Source organism: Apteryx mantelli, chromosome 3 (assembly GCF_036417845.1).
Source record: "Apteryx mantelli isolate bAptMan1 chromosome 3, bAptMan1.hap1, whole genome shotgun sequence".
NCBI classification, from domain to species: domain Eukaryota; kingdom Metazoa; phylum Chordata; class Aves; order Apterygiformes; family Apterygidae; genus Apteryx; species Apteryx mantelli.
The window spans coordinates 40,669,078-40,686,708 of record NC_089980.1 but is presented as its reverse complement, the minus strand read 5'-3'; the positions used below and the strand labels follow the sequence as shown (position 1 = coordinate 40,686,708).

At 40.4% G+C, this 17,631-nt stretch overlaps 1 protein-coding gene across 1 annotated transcript in view; it reads left to right on the top strand.

Moving 5' to 3' along the window:
* Window positions 1–17,631, top strand: part of PLB1 (phospholipase B1) — an 83,552-nt gene that overhangs the window by 24,032 nt on the left and 41,889 nt on the right. The window contains exons 15-29 of the mRNA XM_013943815.2: window positions 535–603; window positions 1,417–1,497; window positions 2,965–3,031; window positions 3,989–4,047; window positions 5,084–5,157; window positions 6,568–6,611; window positions 7,422–7,530; window positions 8,471–8,522; window positions 10,450–10,530; window positions 11,657–11,722; window positions 12,431–12,531; window positions 15,193–15,274; window positions 16,021–16,125; window positions 16,783–16,878; window positions 17,390–17,461. Of these exons, the coding sequence (XP_013799269.2) occupies window positions 535–603; window positions 1,417–1,497; window positions 2,965–3,031; window positions 3,989–4,047; window positions 5,084–5,157; window positions 6,568–6,611; window positions 7,422–7,530; window positions 8,471–8,522; window positions 10,450–10,530; window positions 11,657–11,722; window positions 12,431–12,531; window positions 15,193–15,274; window positions 16,021–16,125; window positions 16,783–16,878; window positions 17,390–17,461 (1,158 nt within the window). The remainder of the gene's footprint in view (window positions 1–534; window positions 604–1,416; window positions 1,498–2,964; window positions 3,032–3,988; window positions 4,048–5,083; window positions 5,158–6,567; window positions 6,612–7,421; window positions 7,531–8,470; window positions 8,523–10,449; window positions 10,531–11,656; window positions 11,723–12,430; window positions 12,532–15,192; window positions 15,275–16,020; window positions 16,126–16,782; window positions 16,879–17,389; window positions 17,462–17,631) is intronic.

The following is a 17,631-nucleotide window of genomic DNA, read 5'->3' as shown; positions in this document are numbered from 1 at the left end:
GTTACCTGTCAGACGAATTCTTCTGCTTGCTCGTACCCAACCCATCAGGGAAGTAAAACTGACCTGTTAATCTCAGCGGAGTTTAAACTACATACCATAAGAGCATGAAAACTAATCATGGAGATGGTTTAAGCTATGATGTTCCTCTAGAGGATGTCCGTAGTTACCATGGTTGAGCTGATAAATAATAACTTGTTTGCAAGTAGAAAAATTATGTGATATAAAATCAGTGCCTGGTGGGAAGAACCTTTACAGGGCCAGCGTTGCCAGAGAGTGGATGTGTTAGTGTGGATGGCAGCTTTAATGATGGAGTGACGGTCAGATCATGTGAGCAGCCTTGTTTTCACTTCCTTGTTTTGTAGATATACATGTGGCAGTAATGCATAGATTAATATTCATCATAAACAAAACAAGTTTTTAGTGTATATGAACCTGATGGAAAACTCCAGGCACTAAAGCCTTTGAATTATTGCTGCTCTCCCTTCCTTCGCCCTCATAGTATGTGTAAAATTCTTGTGCTTTGTCCTTTTCCAGTTGGAGCCAGTTGGACAGAAGAAGCCTTATGATTTCACAAAAATGCTTCAGGTCTGGTGTCCATCTCAGGTAAAAGGATTTCCTTATCACTTTGAGATTTTATTTATTTACTCTTTACAGAATTTCCAAGTTTTCAGATATTGCTGCCTTATTCTGAAGTTTTTGGGAATGTGAACTTTCCCACTGCTAGAAATTTATCATTACTGAAGTTCATTGACACAGACTCTTTATTTTATAAAGATGAAATTTTGAAAACAAGAACTTTTGACAAAGTTTAGTTAAATCATCTTACTGCGTCAGATTTTTTTTTTGATTCAAAAGATGATCAGCTAATCTGAATTTATTGATTGTGAATATCAGAGAAACATCAGTATTAAAATCAGTCTTAGCAATAAAATTGAGTCCACGTATTTTATATAATTTGGGCTGTCTGTGACTTGGCTCTGTCTTCTGTCAGATTTGACTATTTTAGTCCTAGTAGCTGTTAATAGAGCTGTACTGTCTTCAGGACCTAAACATCTCTGAGGTTCGAGCAACAGGCTCTTGAGCTTTTTTGCATCTAAGCACTGACTTCAGTAATTTGATAGTGATAAAATATTACTGGCATCCAAAACCTTCACTGAACAGCAATTAAAGCATTACAGAAACTGATTTATCTGTTTTGTTTGATGTTAGGTTTCAGGCAAGAGGTAGTGCTATGCCTAGGGCTTACCAGTACTTAATCTTCGGGTTTAACTCGGTTTACTTCACTAGTGAAATGTTCATTGAAAAATTAAAGCTATATAGATTTTTTTTCTCTGGGGAAAACCTATCTAGAAGACTTCAGCATCAGCTGAGTGTATTTCCGCTACTGTTGGTAAAAATACTTTCTTACCTCTGTAGGAAAATCCATATTTGTTCACATACAAGAATAGTAACTACTCATCTTTCCCAGTGACGTCAAACACCAAAGAAACATTTCAGGTATAGTAAGCCTGTTTGTAGCACACAGACTAAGTGTATTCCAGGGAGGTGGGGCAGGTGGGTGGAAGTACACCTACATTTTGTAGGTGTAGTCTCATCAAACAATGTTACTGGGGAAAACAATACAGAGCTCAAACTCTTTATTTCCATGCTTATGCGTTACTAAATAGTCAGACACATAATGGCACATTTTCTTCTTGATGGAATTTGTAGAGTGTGAATCAAATTAGATGTCTTCAGTCAGCCTGAAGTCTTGTCTCCATGGCTAAGAACCTTTCTTTAAACTTCCGGATAACAATGTTAACTTTCCTGTGATAAGAAAATAGTGAGAACAGGGCCCTTTAGTCCCGCTGTGGAGGAAGCTAGATCAGATCAACATGACACCACTGTGTGGGTCCGATTTAATCTAGTTTACCTGTTAGTAAAACAGAAGAACAAAGGATTTTTCTTTTTAGTTTTTCAAGAGATAATTGCAGTTGTTCAGAGATAAAAAGCATGTTTTTTCAGTCATGAGGTATTCTGCTTTTGAGCAGAATTTGGTGCTTTCAAACAACTGCAGAGGGAGGTGATAATGCATGAAGATGAAGCATTATCATCTTCATGCCCCTAGATATGGTATCTAGACCGTATCTGCACTCAAAATGGCGAATATGACATTGCAGTGGCACTGTACATTTCTCCACTCATTTTAACATAATGATCTGTTTTGTTAGTTATGATATAGACCTGTGTATGGGGCAACACTACCTACTAATCTGATTTTCAGTAATAGCTATGATGTGAGGTGATAAGAAGCAGCACTGTTTTGGGGGGCGGGAAAAACAGATAAACTGGAGCAATGGGGCAAGACAGCAAAGAGTTTCCTCAGGCAAGTTAACCTACCTGCCATGGAGAAATTTGGAGAGAGTGCATGTCCTTGGGTCTTGTGCCATGGTCCACTCACCTTGGTGTACTATTGTGCATCTTCACTCACAGTAGAGCTTGGAGCACACAGAGAGACTGGAACACACATAAGCCCAGCACTTTCCTGGAAATGAGCCCAGCTGCCCAGTCACGCATGCAGAGAAGGCAGGCAAACGGTCTGCTGGCAAAAGCAGTTTCGTGCTGGGATAGTCCAGGGATGTTCGTGAAGTCTTTAGCAGAAAGATGTGACCTCAATAAGCCTGGAGTACAGGCACACACAAAGTTGTGCAGCTGGGTGTAGCGGGACATGGAGTCTGAAATAACTAGCCCTGCTGACAGGTAGGGCAGTGCTGCACTAATATGGCTGTGCAGTTTCTTAGCAGATTAAGCCTGTGCCTGCCTCAAAAGCGGCACTTGTAGGCATGGCCTGAGGAAGGTCTGAGTTGGGTGGATGTATACAAAGTACATGGAAAATCCATTAACCTAGTGCTCTGGGGCATAAATGGTTTGTCACAACCAGAGTATAAAGGGTCTGATATAGTCTTACACTGTCTGTCTTTCCAGGAAAGGAGTTATGGAACAAGTATTCCCTGTTCAGGCCATGGTCCCTCTGATACAGTCCCGACGTCAGGTACAGCATTATGCAATTGTATTGTAGAACCACTTCAGCTGATGATAGAAGGGGAACAAGGATGGGTTAGGGTTAGGAAAGGTGCACTTTCCTTTAGCAGTGCATTCTATTTATTGTGTCTTTAAAATGCTTTTTTGAGCAACATAAATAGTTATATAGCAAGATTCAAGTCTTCCTTCAAGGACAGTGAAAGCTTATGCAACTGCTTCCTGCATGTATGAACAAAAAAGTGACAGTGGAAAAGACAGGAGGGAGCTGGATACTTCAGCTGAACTGTGTGTGGAAGCAGTAAAGCTGCATATAACCCCAGCTCCTCCAGTCGGTGATCTCAAAGCATACTGTGGACCTTCTTAGGTATCTGTGCAATTTGGGATCTGTCAGAGTAGGAGTTCCTGAGGACTGGTTCCAAGTTCCCTCAGGTAGCCTTGTTTATAAATAGGATGTCTTTCCATGCTTGCTCTGAAGTGGAGCTTAATTTGAAATATGATCCTTAATGATCAGTTAAAGATAGCCACACTATTGGGCAAAGTATGGAGTAGGGACTGGGTACTCTTGTCAGTTCAGACAAGCAAAAAAGTCATGGGGAATCCTGTCCCAGGTGCATTTGTCTTCTTTCAGAAGCTGCAATGATCCTAAAAATTCCACTCTGCACTGTCACTGCAGCTGTGCCTGCCTTTTAGCTATTTTCATAGCTTAAAACAAGTTTGAATAAGAGTAGATATGAGAGTGAAATCTTGCTGCCTCCCCTGTCACTGTAGCTAATGGGCAGCTATGGTACAAAGGGTCATTTCTGTTTTGATGACTGTCAGTATCTGTCATTCTAAGTTGATACAATCATGAATATTAAAATACAGTTTCTGCAACACTTTATGCTTATCCTAAAGAAAAGTTCTGATATGCACCACAATTTGAAGTTTCCTTTCTTCCCTCCCTTCCTTATACCATGTTTTTTTTAAGTTCATAATTTGAGACCGGCAGATATTCAGGTGATTGCTGCCCTGGGAGACTCACTCACAGTAAGTAAAGATCACTGAGTAACTCACTTAAGCAAGTAGTAAAAAAGCAGTTTTGAATTTTAACCAGAGAGAGAGTGAATGCATACAGTTCTGCCCTAATGGGCCAAACACATTTTTCATGCATTCTTTTCCATACTCCACCTTGACTGACAACTAATCAGTTCACAGGTCTAATGTGTGCACAGTTCCCATGTAAAGTCCACAAGAGTGCTGCACAAGGAAAAACTGCAAGATTAGATTGTACAGCAGCAAAAACACCCTGCTAGAGTGAACCCACGACATTTGATTTGCATTATTGATTCTAGGCAGCTCCCCAGGTATTTGCCTTTGAAGCTATTAGTGAGCAGCGTAAATAGAAAGAACAAATTCTTCAGCTAATGTATATAGATATATTACCAAAGTCTATAAAGCCACATCCATTTATACTAACTAAATATTTGAGTCAAATTACAGTAGATCATCAAGTATATTAAGTGTAACTTATCTAGAGAATTTTTTTAACGCTGTTTCTAGACTATCTATAATGGTTACTCCTAGACTGGCTGTGATTCTCCGATCAGTGATTGTTTCGCTGCTCATATTGTAATTCATGTTTCTTATATTCTGTACTAATTGCTACATTAAATCCTTGTAATCTCCTTTTTCAAGGAAATTGGGAGTGGGAAGTAGGAAAATCACTGTACTGCTTTATGACATAAGGGATATTATAATAAATTATACATTCAGAACACTGCTATCTTATTTATTCCTTATGTAAATTTAGAGTTATTTGAACCTTTTGAACTTTCTCAGCTGCTTTTCTGCCACTTGATCTAATCAAGAAGTTGATAAAAGAGGATAAATCACTGGAGCAGAGCTGAAATATCCTCAGGCCTTGATCCTCCTGAGAACAGAGATCTAGTATATTTTGGGAAGATTATGTAGCTTGCCTCATTAAAATTCCTTTTAATTATTTTTGCTGTGATCAGTCGGAGAGCTAAGTACTGTAGCAAGCCTTATTTTCTGAAGGTGAGCTCCACTTCTCTTCTGCTTGTAGGCTGGTAATGGGGCAGGATCAAAACCCCATGATGTTCTGGATGTCCTCACTCAGTACCGAGGTATTTCCTGGAGGTCAGTCCCCAGAATTCCCCCCAACCAGATTCCCTTTGTTTTGTGGGGTGAAAATCTCCATTTTCTTGGCTTATGATATGCTTGCTTATTCTTGTAACAAATCCAGACTTGTGAGTCAGAGTGAGTTTGACTTCACACCCTGCATGTAGGCACCTGCTTGCACCTTTGCTCGTGATAAAGAAAACATTGAAACTAGTGGCCATCTAGAGGAAGGTGTAGCATGACTGGCCCAGGCCTAGATTAATGGATGAAATGAGGTCCATGTTAAGGTGGCCCCTTTCTCTACTTTCATCTCAGTAGCCATTGCAAAGGGGATTTCTGGATCCCAGTGCAGTTGCACTACTTTTGCATTCAGTATTTCTGTTCCTGCCTTTTCTATAGCTTGTCTTCTGTTCAAGTCATGGCCCATGTTGCCCATCTGTCTTGTTTGAATGGGCTACAGACAGCCTCCAGAATGGAATCACTTATGCTGCTATTTCCTACACATTCCTTAGTTTCTTGACCCTTTCCCAGTTTTACTTGTATCATGCAGAATAGCTCATCAGTTATCAGACTTCTACTTATGCAGCATTTTATTAGGTCAAAAAGCCATACTGCAGACAGACAATCATGTTCATTTATTATTCTGCAGCTGTATGGCACTGCATTGTCCAACTGATTTTCTGCTCATTTCTTACTCATGTGAGACACTGCAGCTTTATAGAGGTTTAAACAGGCACTAGAGTGCTTCAAACTATTCCATTTTAAATTAAAGGGATACTATAGAGGTACATCCAGATTTTTATATTTTGGTCTTTAATAATATTCCACTGACATTTATGGAAAAACAGTTATAATAGCATTACTTTATAATATGAGGAAGGATAAAGAACACACAGACAGATGGTGAATTTTGCCAGTCTAGTAGTAGTCTTCCAACTGAGTGGGGTTGGGGAAAAAGATGTTCAGTATACTTATCACTCTAAAATATCTACCTTTAGAACTTGTTGTTATGGACAGAATGGATGTATTAACTACAAGTGGAAGTAATACATATTTTAATAGGGATAACATTAGCAAAAATGATGGAAATTATTCAGTTTTTAAAAATTCTCATTTCTTTCTGCTACATTTAATATGTGCTAAAGCACATGAGAGAATAGAATGAGCAGTTAGTGTGCAGGGTTTTTAATATAATGATTATGATAGAGTCTCTATGTTTGTGACCCCATTGCTACGCACACAAAGAGCTTGCTTTGACTTGTTCTCTTTGATTGTTAAACAATACCTTGTGGGGGGGTGGGTGTGTGTCTACGTATATGTGTATATACACAGAAACACCATAAGGGGGAGCTCTCTTACTTATTCCATTACCTTAAGAAGTCCATCATATTTTGGAATATTTTTTTCTTGCTTATTTCCTTTTGACAGTGTTGGAGGAAATGAAAACATAAGCACAGTCACGACACTAGCAAGTAAGTGCCTTTTTCTGTAAACTTGATAGATATGTGGAGCTGTCTATTAGTTTATAGAAAAGACAAGAAGGAAAACTTAAAATGTGCATCATGGCAGAACCAATCGCTTCTTATTCAATGTCGACTGCTGAGCAAAAGTTGCTTAATAGCCAGACTTTAATTTGTTGTGAATGACTATAACAATGTATTCTGTAATTTCTAGGAGTTTTGGTTGTTTCAGTGTACTTCTGTTGGTTATAATTCTGCCCAAACTGTGTTTGGGGTAGATGAATCAAAGATCTTAGATCATAGCCTAAAGAAACTATTTTGACTGTAAGGTAAAGTCGTTTTAGGTAGGAGCCGAATCATGTTACAAGATCAGATTTTACATGCTTTAGAGGTTTAGAGGCTGGGGCATTATTGGATCTAGGGTGTTCGTAAGGCTTGTTTGCAACCTAAGGGAACTAGGTCTTTGGGGTTAATAAGTCTGGGGAGATCAGACTAAAGGATTTGACTCCAACCCCTCTGCAGTTCGTGTGACAGCAGGAGAGTCTCCTCCTGGGTGTAGGGTTGCTTAGCCTTGCTTACCAGGCAAAACGACATTGCTAGCCAAGATGGTCATGTTAAGTCACAAGCATCTGAATTCATGCAACTGAGCAACCTGAAGGCAAGATAATAGTTGTCTCATGATGAATCTCCACCTTTAGTGTACGTAGAGGTTTATTTTTGATAGGTATCTGATAAACCTGGTCTTTTATTAAGGTCTAATCTTTATAATGTCATTCGTTATCTGCTGAAGCAAGCAATGTTTCAAGATACTCTTTTCTGCAGATATTCTTCGTGAGTTCAATCCTTCCTTGAGAGGGTATTCCATTGGCACTGGAAGGGAGACTACAGATAATGCCGCCTTCAACCAAGCTGTGGCAGGTGATCGTGCAGAGTAAGAAGAAAATTCTTTTTTTGATTAGAAGGTTGACTTTTCTTTAAAATTCAGTTCCAACTGAAATGGTCCAAACCCTAAACTTTGGCAGGAGTGCAGTAAGGCTGATAGGCACACCCAAATATATTTCTTTAGCCCACCTTTAGCACAAAGGCTAAGAAATGCACTGGGGACTTTGCAGCTTTTCTAATCTTTGTCAAATAAAATAACAGCAATGGCAAAGCATTCTCTAGCACTTTCTTCCAAGAAGCTCAAAGTACTTTACAAGGACTAATCAAAGAGATTCACATCCCTTTGGTGAAGTACAGAAAAATTATCCTCATGTTATAGGAGGGCTGTGAAGGATATTCAAAGCCTGATATCAGTAGGACCAAGATTTCACTTAGAGAAACTAAGGCAGAGAAAATAGTGACTTGCCTATGGTCAGTCTGTGGCAAAGCTGGGAATTAACCAGAGCCAGATACAATGAGTCTTCAGTGAAATTCATATCAACCCTTTTTTCCCTTGGGAACACATCTTATAAAACATGCATCAGTGGCTTGATGCTATGTAATAATACTGATACATGCGTGGATGCTTCACAGTGATATGTGTATCAATAGCATCAGTGTGATGTTGGGGAGGAGTGAAGTATACTTGTTCTGTTGTAGTACAGTATATTTTCTACTATAGCTTGTAAAAGTGTAACTATGCTGTGTTTGCAAAGTGGTCTAGTGCCTGGTAGATGCTAAATGTTTTGTCTTGCTTTTTCTTTTTCCATCAGTAGCTTAAAATGTAGCCTTCTCATGTCTCTCATCCAGCAGACAAAAATAACTGGAGTTTCCCAAGTTTTTTAGACAACATTTGATGGACTCCCATACATCAACTTTTCTCTTTTCCCTGCTGTCTATGCAGGATTCCTTAATTTTAATTTTAATTTATTTATTTTTTTCCTGTTTAGGCATGTCCCTGCACAGGTTAGAAGACTGGTGGACCGAATGAAGAACGATACTGTGAGTTTAACATGTCACGAGTATCTTTAGGAGGATGAAGTTAAGTGGCGCCATTAGTCTCTAACCGCGCAACAGGCCAACAGTAGATGCCAAACAAAGCTGTGGGCACAGCAGTGTGCAATGTAATATTCCTCAGTGCAGAGTGTGCCTCAGCACACAATCAACTACAGCTTTGTCTTAACTAGATGTGTACAAGCATGTGATAGTTATCTTGCTATGAAATCCAGCTAACTGAAATCTCCCTATCATTTTTACCACAAGATAACTGGTAAGTTCAGTGCTACAGTCTCCCCTCCCAAGTCACCTCACCCTTTGAGACTACAGAACCTTTTGTCTGCCAGTATTTTACTGTGGCACTATTAATTACCTTGCAAGCACATGTTTTTGCTAGCTGCGAAGATACACGCTAGGATGCGGAGGACAAGCTTTCCAAACTGTAATCATATGGAGTGAACATGTGAAGTGAGGAAAGGGCTTGTTTTCTTTAAAACCAGTTTAGCTCCTTCTTTGCAAGTTATACATCAGAAATCAGCTGATGACTACGTTTGTTGTTAGGAATCATTTGATTAATGGTCTGTAATATATATATCAGGCTGAGGACTGCTTGCAGATTTTTCACCTCAACTACTGCTTTGAGTGTTTTCTATTTGTAATTTGACAAATAGGCTATGCAATCAGTGACCTAAGTTACATGGTATTATTTTGGCCTGCCAATCGTGCATTTGGAAAGCAGTCAAAAAGCTTTCAAGATAACTGTGTGTGTGTCCAAGATAAATATCCTAGTGAAAACATATTGGCAAAAATATTTGCAGTACCTTCCTTTTCAGTGCACTTTCTGGTAAACACGGTTTCACTCTCATGGCTGTGTCTGAAATGAGATTAAAAGGGATAGCAGTTAACAACTAAGCAATTGGATGTTTTTTGTTCAAGGCTTCTAAGCAGTATTCTGTCATATTTATTAGCTTGGAAACATCACATGGAAAAATAAGTGCAAATGCTTTTTCTTTTGACTAATTAACTAGAAAGAATGTTCATATTAGAGGTGATATATCTTTGATTTTAGAGCTTCTTTATCCTCTTTCTAAAACACTTGTTTAGAGCAGGAGGAAAAGTCTCTCATCAGACTGTTTTAATTTTCATAAGTAAATTTTGAGACCAAACCACTGGACAGGGGTTTTACCAGCTGGGATATATAGTACTGGAAGCTAGATACTTTTAACTCACTTGAGGCTGATGTACTGTTACTGCTTTTCCTTGTGGTGTTAGGCACTGAAATTCAAGTGCTAAGATACTGAGTACCACATCAGGTCTGTGGTACTAAACATATCTGAACCTTTCTTCGCAGCTAAGAAGGTTTGTGTTTACTCTGGTATAATTACTATACATTAGCCATCTCTTTGCAAAATCCTTCCAGAGAAAAGGTGCTACAATTTTTACCAATATTGTTAGACAGAGCCGAAACTGCCCCCCCCTTCTTTGCAGTTTGTCTCACAATAAAGCCAAAATGTATTGCCCTCCAGGATTTTCCAGCAGGACAGCTGCATTATTTATTACACAATAAAACATATGCCACCTTTTTTGCAATGAAGATATATTACCAAAATTTGTTAGAGGAGTCAGTCAATGTATACATAAGATACTACTAAGAGAAGTGTACAGATGGAGCTTGAGCAATAGTTTTCTGAAGCCAATAGTTTTGTGTGATACTATTGAAATTGTAAAGCAACAATTGTAAACTTATTTACATCATAGTGGTTTCTCCTCAAAATCATGACTGTAAATTCATTTTGTTATGAACACACCTAGAAACTACAGCCAGGCCCCCAGAGAAATGTTAAATTTCTCTTTAGTATGTTGCCTGACCTTTTTTTTTTTTTTTTCCCTTCACAACTTTCATTCCATCTCTTTTTTTTTTTTGTATGTGCAGAGGATAAATTTTCAGACTGACTGGAAGCTTGTAACACTCTTCATAGGAGGAAATGACCTATGCAAATTCTGCAGCGATCCAGTAAGTCCTCAGCTGCATGTAGTGTGAGCTGGGCTGGCCGGGGTGCTGGGTCCATATGCGTTGCAGTGCGTGAGAAGGCAGAACTCAGCAGGGTAGGGACGCTAGACCAAAATAAGGTAGACTGCGGCTGTGCAGCTCTGGTATGTAATTGCTCTGTGACCCTCAGGTCGTTCAACCTGTTGTTATGATAAATGCAGTGATATCTTCTGAACTCCTGTAAATTACATAACTGTGGCTTTATTTTGCTATTAACTAAGATAACTTTCTGTTGATCTAGCTGCTTTACCACCTGTAGATAAAAGAGATTGTCAAGGTTTTGCCCTCTTCCTTGGCCCTGTGTGCACTCATGTCTAGTGTCTCTCTTTAGTGCGCTGTTACCAGCTTCGGTGCTATGGGGTGGTCTGCCAGCAGCTCGGGCTCGTGCAATTAAACCTTCACATAACCTTCATTCTGTGTGATTATAGAGGAGATGAAACACTGTGGTAGGCTTCTCACATAGTGATGAGACCTTATTGTTTTACCTACTTAAAAGCGGCAGAGCACATACTTTCCATTCTGCATGATTAATTTCAGATAAGGGAAAAAACAACAAAGAAGCACAATGGTTCTAAAACAATGAATGAGCAAATTAACCATTCCTACCTTCTGCTCCTGATTCAGACCAAAAATGGCTGTTGCACATAAAGGTAAATGGCAGGGAGATGTCCTGCTTGCATTCAAAGACCATAATGATGCTTCCTTTATGTTACACAGCTACCAATAGTGCCAACCACAATGTGATTTAGGAAATAAATAAGGGATCTGAACTGTCTAGCTTTATAGAGTAGGCCAGTGGGGCTCACAAGGAACTTCTGTGTGAAATTAAATCAAGAATTAAGGCTGAAGATTGGGGGGGGGGGGAAGACATTTCTAATGCAGAAGTCTGTTTGACTGTGGAGTGTGTTCTTTGCTCCTCATGTGAAGAAATAGAATTCAAATTCTATTGAATTGAAGAGCAGAGACATGCCAGTTGTACTTAGGACAGTATTACTCTTGACCCAAGAGTTAGAAGTGCGAGTGCTGTGGTGAGACTCCAGATTGCCACAGTTGTGCCTGCTTGAATAAACTGACCCTCTTGTTTCAACAGGTGCACTATTCTCCTGAAAACTACACACACAATATACAAATAGCCTTGGACATGCTTCACAGAGAGGTAAAATAAGCTTTTCTAGTAATGTGGGAGTGGGGATCACATTCTGTTTGGAAAGCAGTCAGTGGTTATTGATTGAGAATTTAGTTCCTCACTCTCATCTGTGCAGCACTGCTGTATACAGAGGTGTTTGCACACAGGAAAACCTCTGTGAGAGACAGAGGACTGGAAGAAGTATGTTGCAGAAAAAATAAGGATGTGCTGAGTTCTAGCTGATGTGCTGCAGACAAATAGTGTAAAAAGTATTGTAACAAATTTGAACAAACATATGGTATTCAAGAACTAGAAAATGCATTGCTCATTCGTTATACTGCAAAGTAACACTTTACTGATCATTAAGGGTGAGAATCTGATACTCAGGATGAGGGTGAAGTTGATGGTGAGACCACTCAGAATCAGCAAATGTCTGAGCCATGCAGAGAAACACCTGTAACAACATTTTGGGATCTTTTTGAAATCATCATTTTTAAATGACTGGCTACCAATATTTAAAATAGAACTAGCCCACATAGGCAGGGGCTGTAATTTAGTATTTTAACTGCGTGGGATTAAGTATTACTTCAAATGTGTCTATTATAAATAATGCAAGCTGTTTCAATCAGCAGGCCTGTTATATTAGCACCAATCTGAAGTCTGCTGTGGCAGTTTAAGGGCAAAGATGGCACTTGGTGCTCCTGATGCCAGCTCTGGGTTTGCTTATTCTCTTGGCAGGTTCCACGGGCATTTGTGAATCTGGTGTCAGTGCTTTCTATAGCAAGCCTCCAGGAATTGTATGCAGAGAAAAGCATTAGCTGCCCAAGGCTGATCATGAGGTTTGAAGATGATTTATGTTACAGCTCTCACTGTTGCTCAAAAAAAGCTGCAAGGTCTTCTTGGGAAACTTTCTACTTAAAGGGAAAAGGTTCTAGTATTTCAGATCACCAAACACCTTTCTCTGTGTATACATGTGTACCCACATGTTAATTTTAAAACAGCATTTAGAAATACCTGTCTCTCTTTCACTGTCTCTGTATCTATGAGCCCTACTGCTATCACTTTTTGTGGAGCTTCCATTTTAATGACTCATCATTCATGTTGCAAGAGTTCAAGCCCAAGCAGAAGGAGCTCAGTTGTGCACTTCTGGGGAAAAGACGGTGAAGAGATTCAGACACAGAGTTTTAATTGATTACATTAATCTAGTTTTATTTGCAGATTTACCTTTCTGGAGCCTTAAAACTCTCCCTCTTGCTTCTGTAGTTCCTGATCTCTGTAGTCTCCTTGCTGGTTATTAGTTGCATTGTTAATTAGCCTCTCAGGTAGACATCTGGGATGCTTCGTTGTGCTACCTTATGCTCCTCGGCTGAGTAACCTTCACAGGTTGGCATGAATGCCCAGCTGAGGTGGCAGGTCTGTGACTTGGACAGGGCTGGGAGAGCAAAGGTGTTGTGTGGAGCGTGGGCTGTGCTGGGCCATCACACCAGCCCTGCATGAACTCCCTTCTTCCTGGCTGTGGGCAAGAGGAGAGAGCAGAGAGGAATGGGAGATGGGAAGGGCGGGAGGATTAGAGTCCAAACACAAGCGAACCAGGCAGTTGCCTCAGGCAACAAATTACAGACAGCTGTAAAACAGCCTTGGCTCTGCTGCCTGCTTTGCTTGTGCAATGCCCTGTAAAACAGGGACAGTAACTGCAGTTGCTGTGACTGAGTGTGGTTAATCTGTGTGGGCTTGTAGCCATTGCTAGGATGGCTACTCCCCCCCAGATGTGCTCCCGACAGGATTTTCTTAGTTTCAGAAAAGCAAGAACTCTACGCTTTTCTAAACAGACACGTGGGACAACCTTCTCTGAACGTGGGCAGCCGTTGCTCCTACTAATGCTTGGGCTGAGAATTTTGTATCTGATATTGGGCAGCACAGACTGTAATGGTTAGCTTGGAGGCTAGAGTCATAGGAGAGCTGCAGGGTCTCCTGCATCCGGCCACCTCAGTAAGACATCTGCTTTGCAGCCATCTGGCTGGGTCCTGTCAGCCACGAGGGACTCTGCAGGCTGGCAGCACCTGGCTGGGCTAGCGAGGACACCTGAAGGGTCTCATGGAAGAAGGTGGTTTTACAGGAGGAACATAGCTGCAAACCTCTTGCTGTGATTTAAGGGCTCCATGGTGACTGTCAATGGCAAATTAGCTTCTAAACTCAGAGCGCTGGTGCTTCAGATATCCTGTTGTAATTTTTCTTCAACTAAGGCTACTGGCTAGAGTGCATACGTATTTCAAGATCCTAGTCATCACGCAAAGTTATAGTTAGTGGAGCCTGTAGGATTAGATTATCTTGAGATACCTGTAACCTTCCCCCATCATTTCAAGTATCATGTTGAATTTAACATGTTCCTGTCTGGCAGCAATCCAAGTTTACAGGGTACTAAGCAGACCCTACGTGGAGTAATAAATGCCATGGAGCTGATTTGAAGAAGAGCCTGAAGGAGGCTTTTGTTTCTGAAAGCTTGTTTCTTTTTTTTCCAAGAATAGCCAATAACCTAAAAAAAATTGTCTCTACTGATTTTGCCTTACTTATGTTACCAAAATACTTCTGAAAATACTTAGCGTTGTACTTTCTTTCATATAGATGTCCTACATAAGTAAATCATGTTGCTTGTTAGTTACTCTCCATTAAGACTTGCCAGTTTGGAGGTAGGGATATATATATTCTTGATACATAATAACTGCACCACTGTAGGAGATATTTTTCTAAGAGCTCCCTCAGGGGTGCTTTACTATGATCACATGACAGGATTTTTAAAAAGAGTGTTTTGTTCTCATTTGGATTTCTCAAGTGATAATGAGGTGTGTCCAGGATGGGAGAACAACAGAAGAAAAAAATCATGTGCTAGAAGGGTCAAAACTGCAGGGAACGTTAAAAGTGGCCAGTGCTAGTTCATGGAAACTTAGAATAGCTCAGGTTGGAAGGGATATCTGAGGTCATCTCCTCCCAAACCCCCATGCACAGCAAGGCTAGCTTCAAAGGTAAAGCAGGTTGCTCCAGGCTTTGTCTGGTCAAGTTTTGAATCTCTCTAAGGATAGAGATTCTCCAGCATCTCTCTCTGGGCACCTGTTGTGGCGCTGCACCACCAGCACGAAACTCACTGCAACTTGTGACTATTATAGCAGATTAGAACAAATTTGTGGAAACGCCATCCTTAAGTATGCTTGTATCATTCTACTGAAGCAAATCATGTTGCACAGGTGCACCTAAGAATAGTTTTTTGCTTGCATGTAACCTTTTCCTTATTTTATATTCCTGAATCTATCCCTAATAAATATGTGTTTCTGCTCAAGAATTGGGGATATGTAGAAACTCAAAGATGGGAGTTAATGGTATCATTGATTAGTCTTTCAGAAAAATCCCCCTTCAGAGAAGCTTTTTACGCTGCAGCTTTTCAGCTAGTGAAAGGGAGGGAAAAAAACCAAAGACAAGCACTCTCAGCATATTGTTTCATTCTGCAGGAGTTTATGCCCTTGTGTACTAAACTATGATGTCAATTCCACTGAATTCAACATGTTGGTCTCCTTTAATAAAAAGTATCAGGTAAGGCAAATGGAGTTTTTTAAAGATTAAATGTAGTCCTTCTGTTCTTCTTCTCTGGCAATAGTCTCTTTTTGTTCTGCTGGGAATAATAACAGACAGTTTTATCAGTGATACCAGGGTCTGTTGGCATTGACTTGACTGAGGGACCACTGAGGGAGTATTTGGAGTTGGTGGACAGTTTCTGCTCACTTTAATGACATTTTGCAGTAGTGCTTAAAAAAAGGGCGGGAGGGAAGATGGGAGTAGGCTATTGGGTAATTGCACTGCTCAAGATCTTTACAACTCTGATTCAATAAAATAACAAAGCAGATAAGGAACAATTTGTTAAAGAAACATAGCAAGTAGAGTATGTCAGGGAACCAGCAGTTTTTTGACAACTTATCTTGTTGGAAATCAGATTACGTCAAAGAATGTGATAACTCAAGAATGAACCTCAGGGATGGGATGTCAGCCAGACTAAAAGCACTTCAGTGGTTCTGGAAGAACCTCTTTTGATAGAAAATCTAATTAATGAGCAGAGCCTTGCCTATGTCAGGTAACAATCCACAGGCTGCCTTTTTACAAAGAAATCTGAAATGAGTGTCTCAAACCTCTGCATTTGCTGCCTGGCATAGGCTGGAACTCACAGTCACTTCTGGGTTTCTGCACTCGGGTGGGGGAATCCATGGATGAGCTGTAAGTTACTGAGGGCCACAGTGATCTGAATGTAAGAGAAGGAACAGTGACAACTTTTTTTGACTCTTTAGGAGAGAACTCGCCAGTTAGTGGAGAGTGGAAGGTATGACACTAAGGAAGATTTCACTGTGGTTTTGCAGCCATTTATGATGAATGTGAATGTGCCAAAGACACAGGTAAAAATAACAATAAAAAAACCCCTACATTAAATCCTAGTGCCGTTCCCCTGACTTTTCAAGATTGCCTTGGCTGTAAATGTGACCAGCGTTATTCTGGGCTAATAATTACTGTATTCAGTAGAGCTACCATCCAAAATTGCAGAAAACACTTGTGGCATAGCCTGGAGAAAATCGGAAATAGGAATATGGGCCTTGAAGATACCATCTGGGGCACTGAAGCCACTCCCCTGTAATCACAAACAATTATGCAGTAGACATTTAGTTCAAAATATTCCCCAGGGAACACTCATCCCGCATCCCCTATACATTACAAAGTCCCTTCCAGTATTTTGGCAAATAGAAGACTTTTAGTATGAAAACACAAATGCCACAAAAAAACGATAATGTGCGAGTGTCAGGGGAGATCAAGGATATGATCAATATCTGTGCCTAGGTATTTGGTACCCAGAATCAGGGTTGTCTGTGTTGCTTATAACTCTGGAAATCATATATTAAAAAGCTTTAAAGGGCTTCGTAGTTCCGAGTTACTAGTGCTCTCTGGCCCGGTTCAGTTCTTTTGGTCTCAAAGGCCTTTGCAGCTACTTGGTTCAAAGTCAGCAGGGATATTGCACTGGAAAAAAGAGGGGATAATGCAACCCTTGTTTCATCCTCTAGGAGGGGTTGCCTGACAGTTCATATTTTGCCCCGGACTGTTTCCACTTCAGCCAGAAAACTCATTCCCAGGCCGCACGTGCTTTGTGGAACAACATGGTAAGATTTTAAAGGTTATATTGGTTTCTCCTTGTCTTCTCTATCTTGCCTTTGGCAGTAAAAAACCTAAGGAACCACTATGTAGATAGCCCTATCTCTTCTGAACTGATAGTTGTGTTTACAAAGGAAAAGAAGGCTCATCTGGAGGAAAGTCACCTGAAGTATTAAATCACCCATATCAAAATAGTGCATCCCAGGACATGTTAAGGCTACGGGGGTTGGACTTCTTTCAGGAGATAACGCATAGCTGGCATTTTGATTATTACACCACATTCCTGACATATCATGGGAATAGGATAGGCTGTTTAGTATGCAAAACAGCTTTCAAGATAAAATCTTGGGACAGCAGGTACTGTGTTTGGAGGGGATGGTCAGAGCATAGGCAGGGCATGGCCATCCTCTTGCTGTGCTGTAGAGATGATTTCCAGTGGTTGCCCAAACAGAGTTACCTCTGCACTTCAATACTCATTTGCTTTTCTTCTGTGTTCCCCCCCACCTGTTTTCCCCACAGCTGGAACCTGTAGGGCAGAAGACAGATAATCAGCAAATAGAAAATGAAATTGTTCTCAACTGTCCAAGTGAGGTAAATTACAAGGGTATCTGTGTTTGTTATGTGTGGTGCTGCTGGGGATGGCTGGGAGTCTGGGTAAGCCTTTACCAACAGCTTGAAGTACCATCTCCAAGAGGGGTCTTGGTCTCTCCCCTGCATGTTTTGTGCTGCTACAACCTGTAGCAGTAAAAACACCCTCCCCA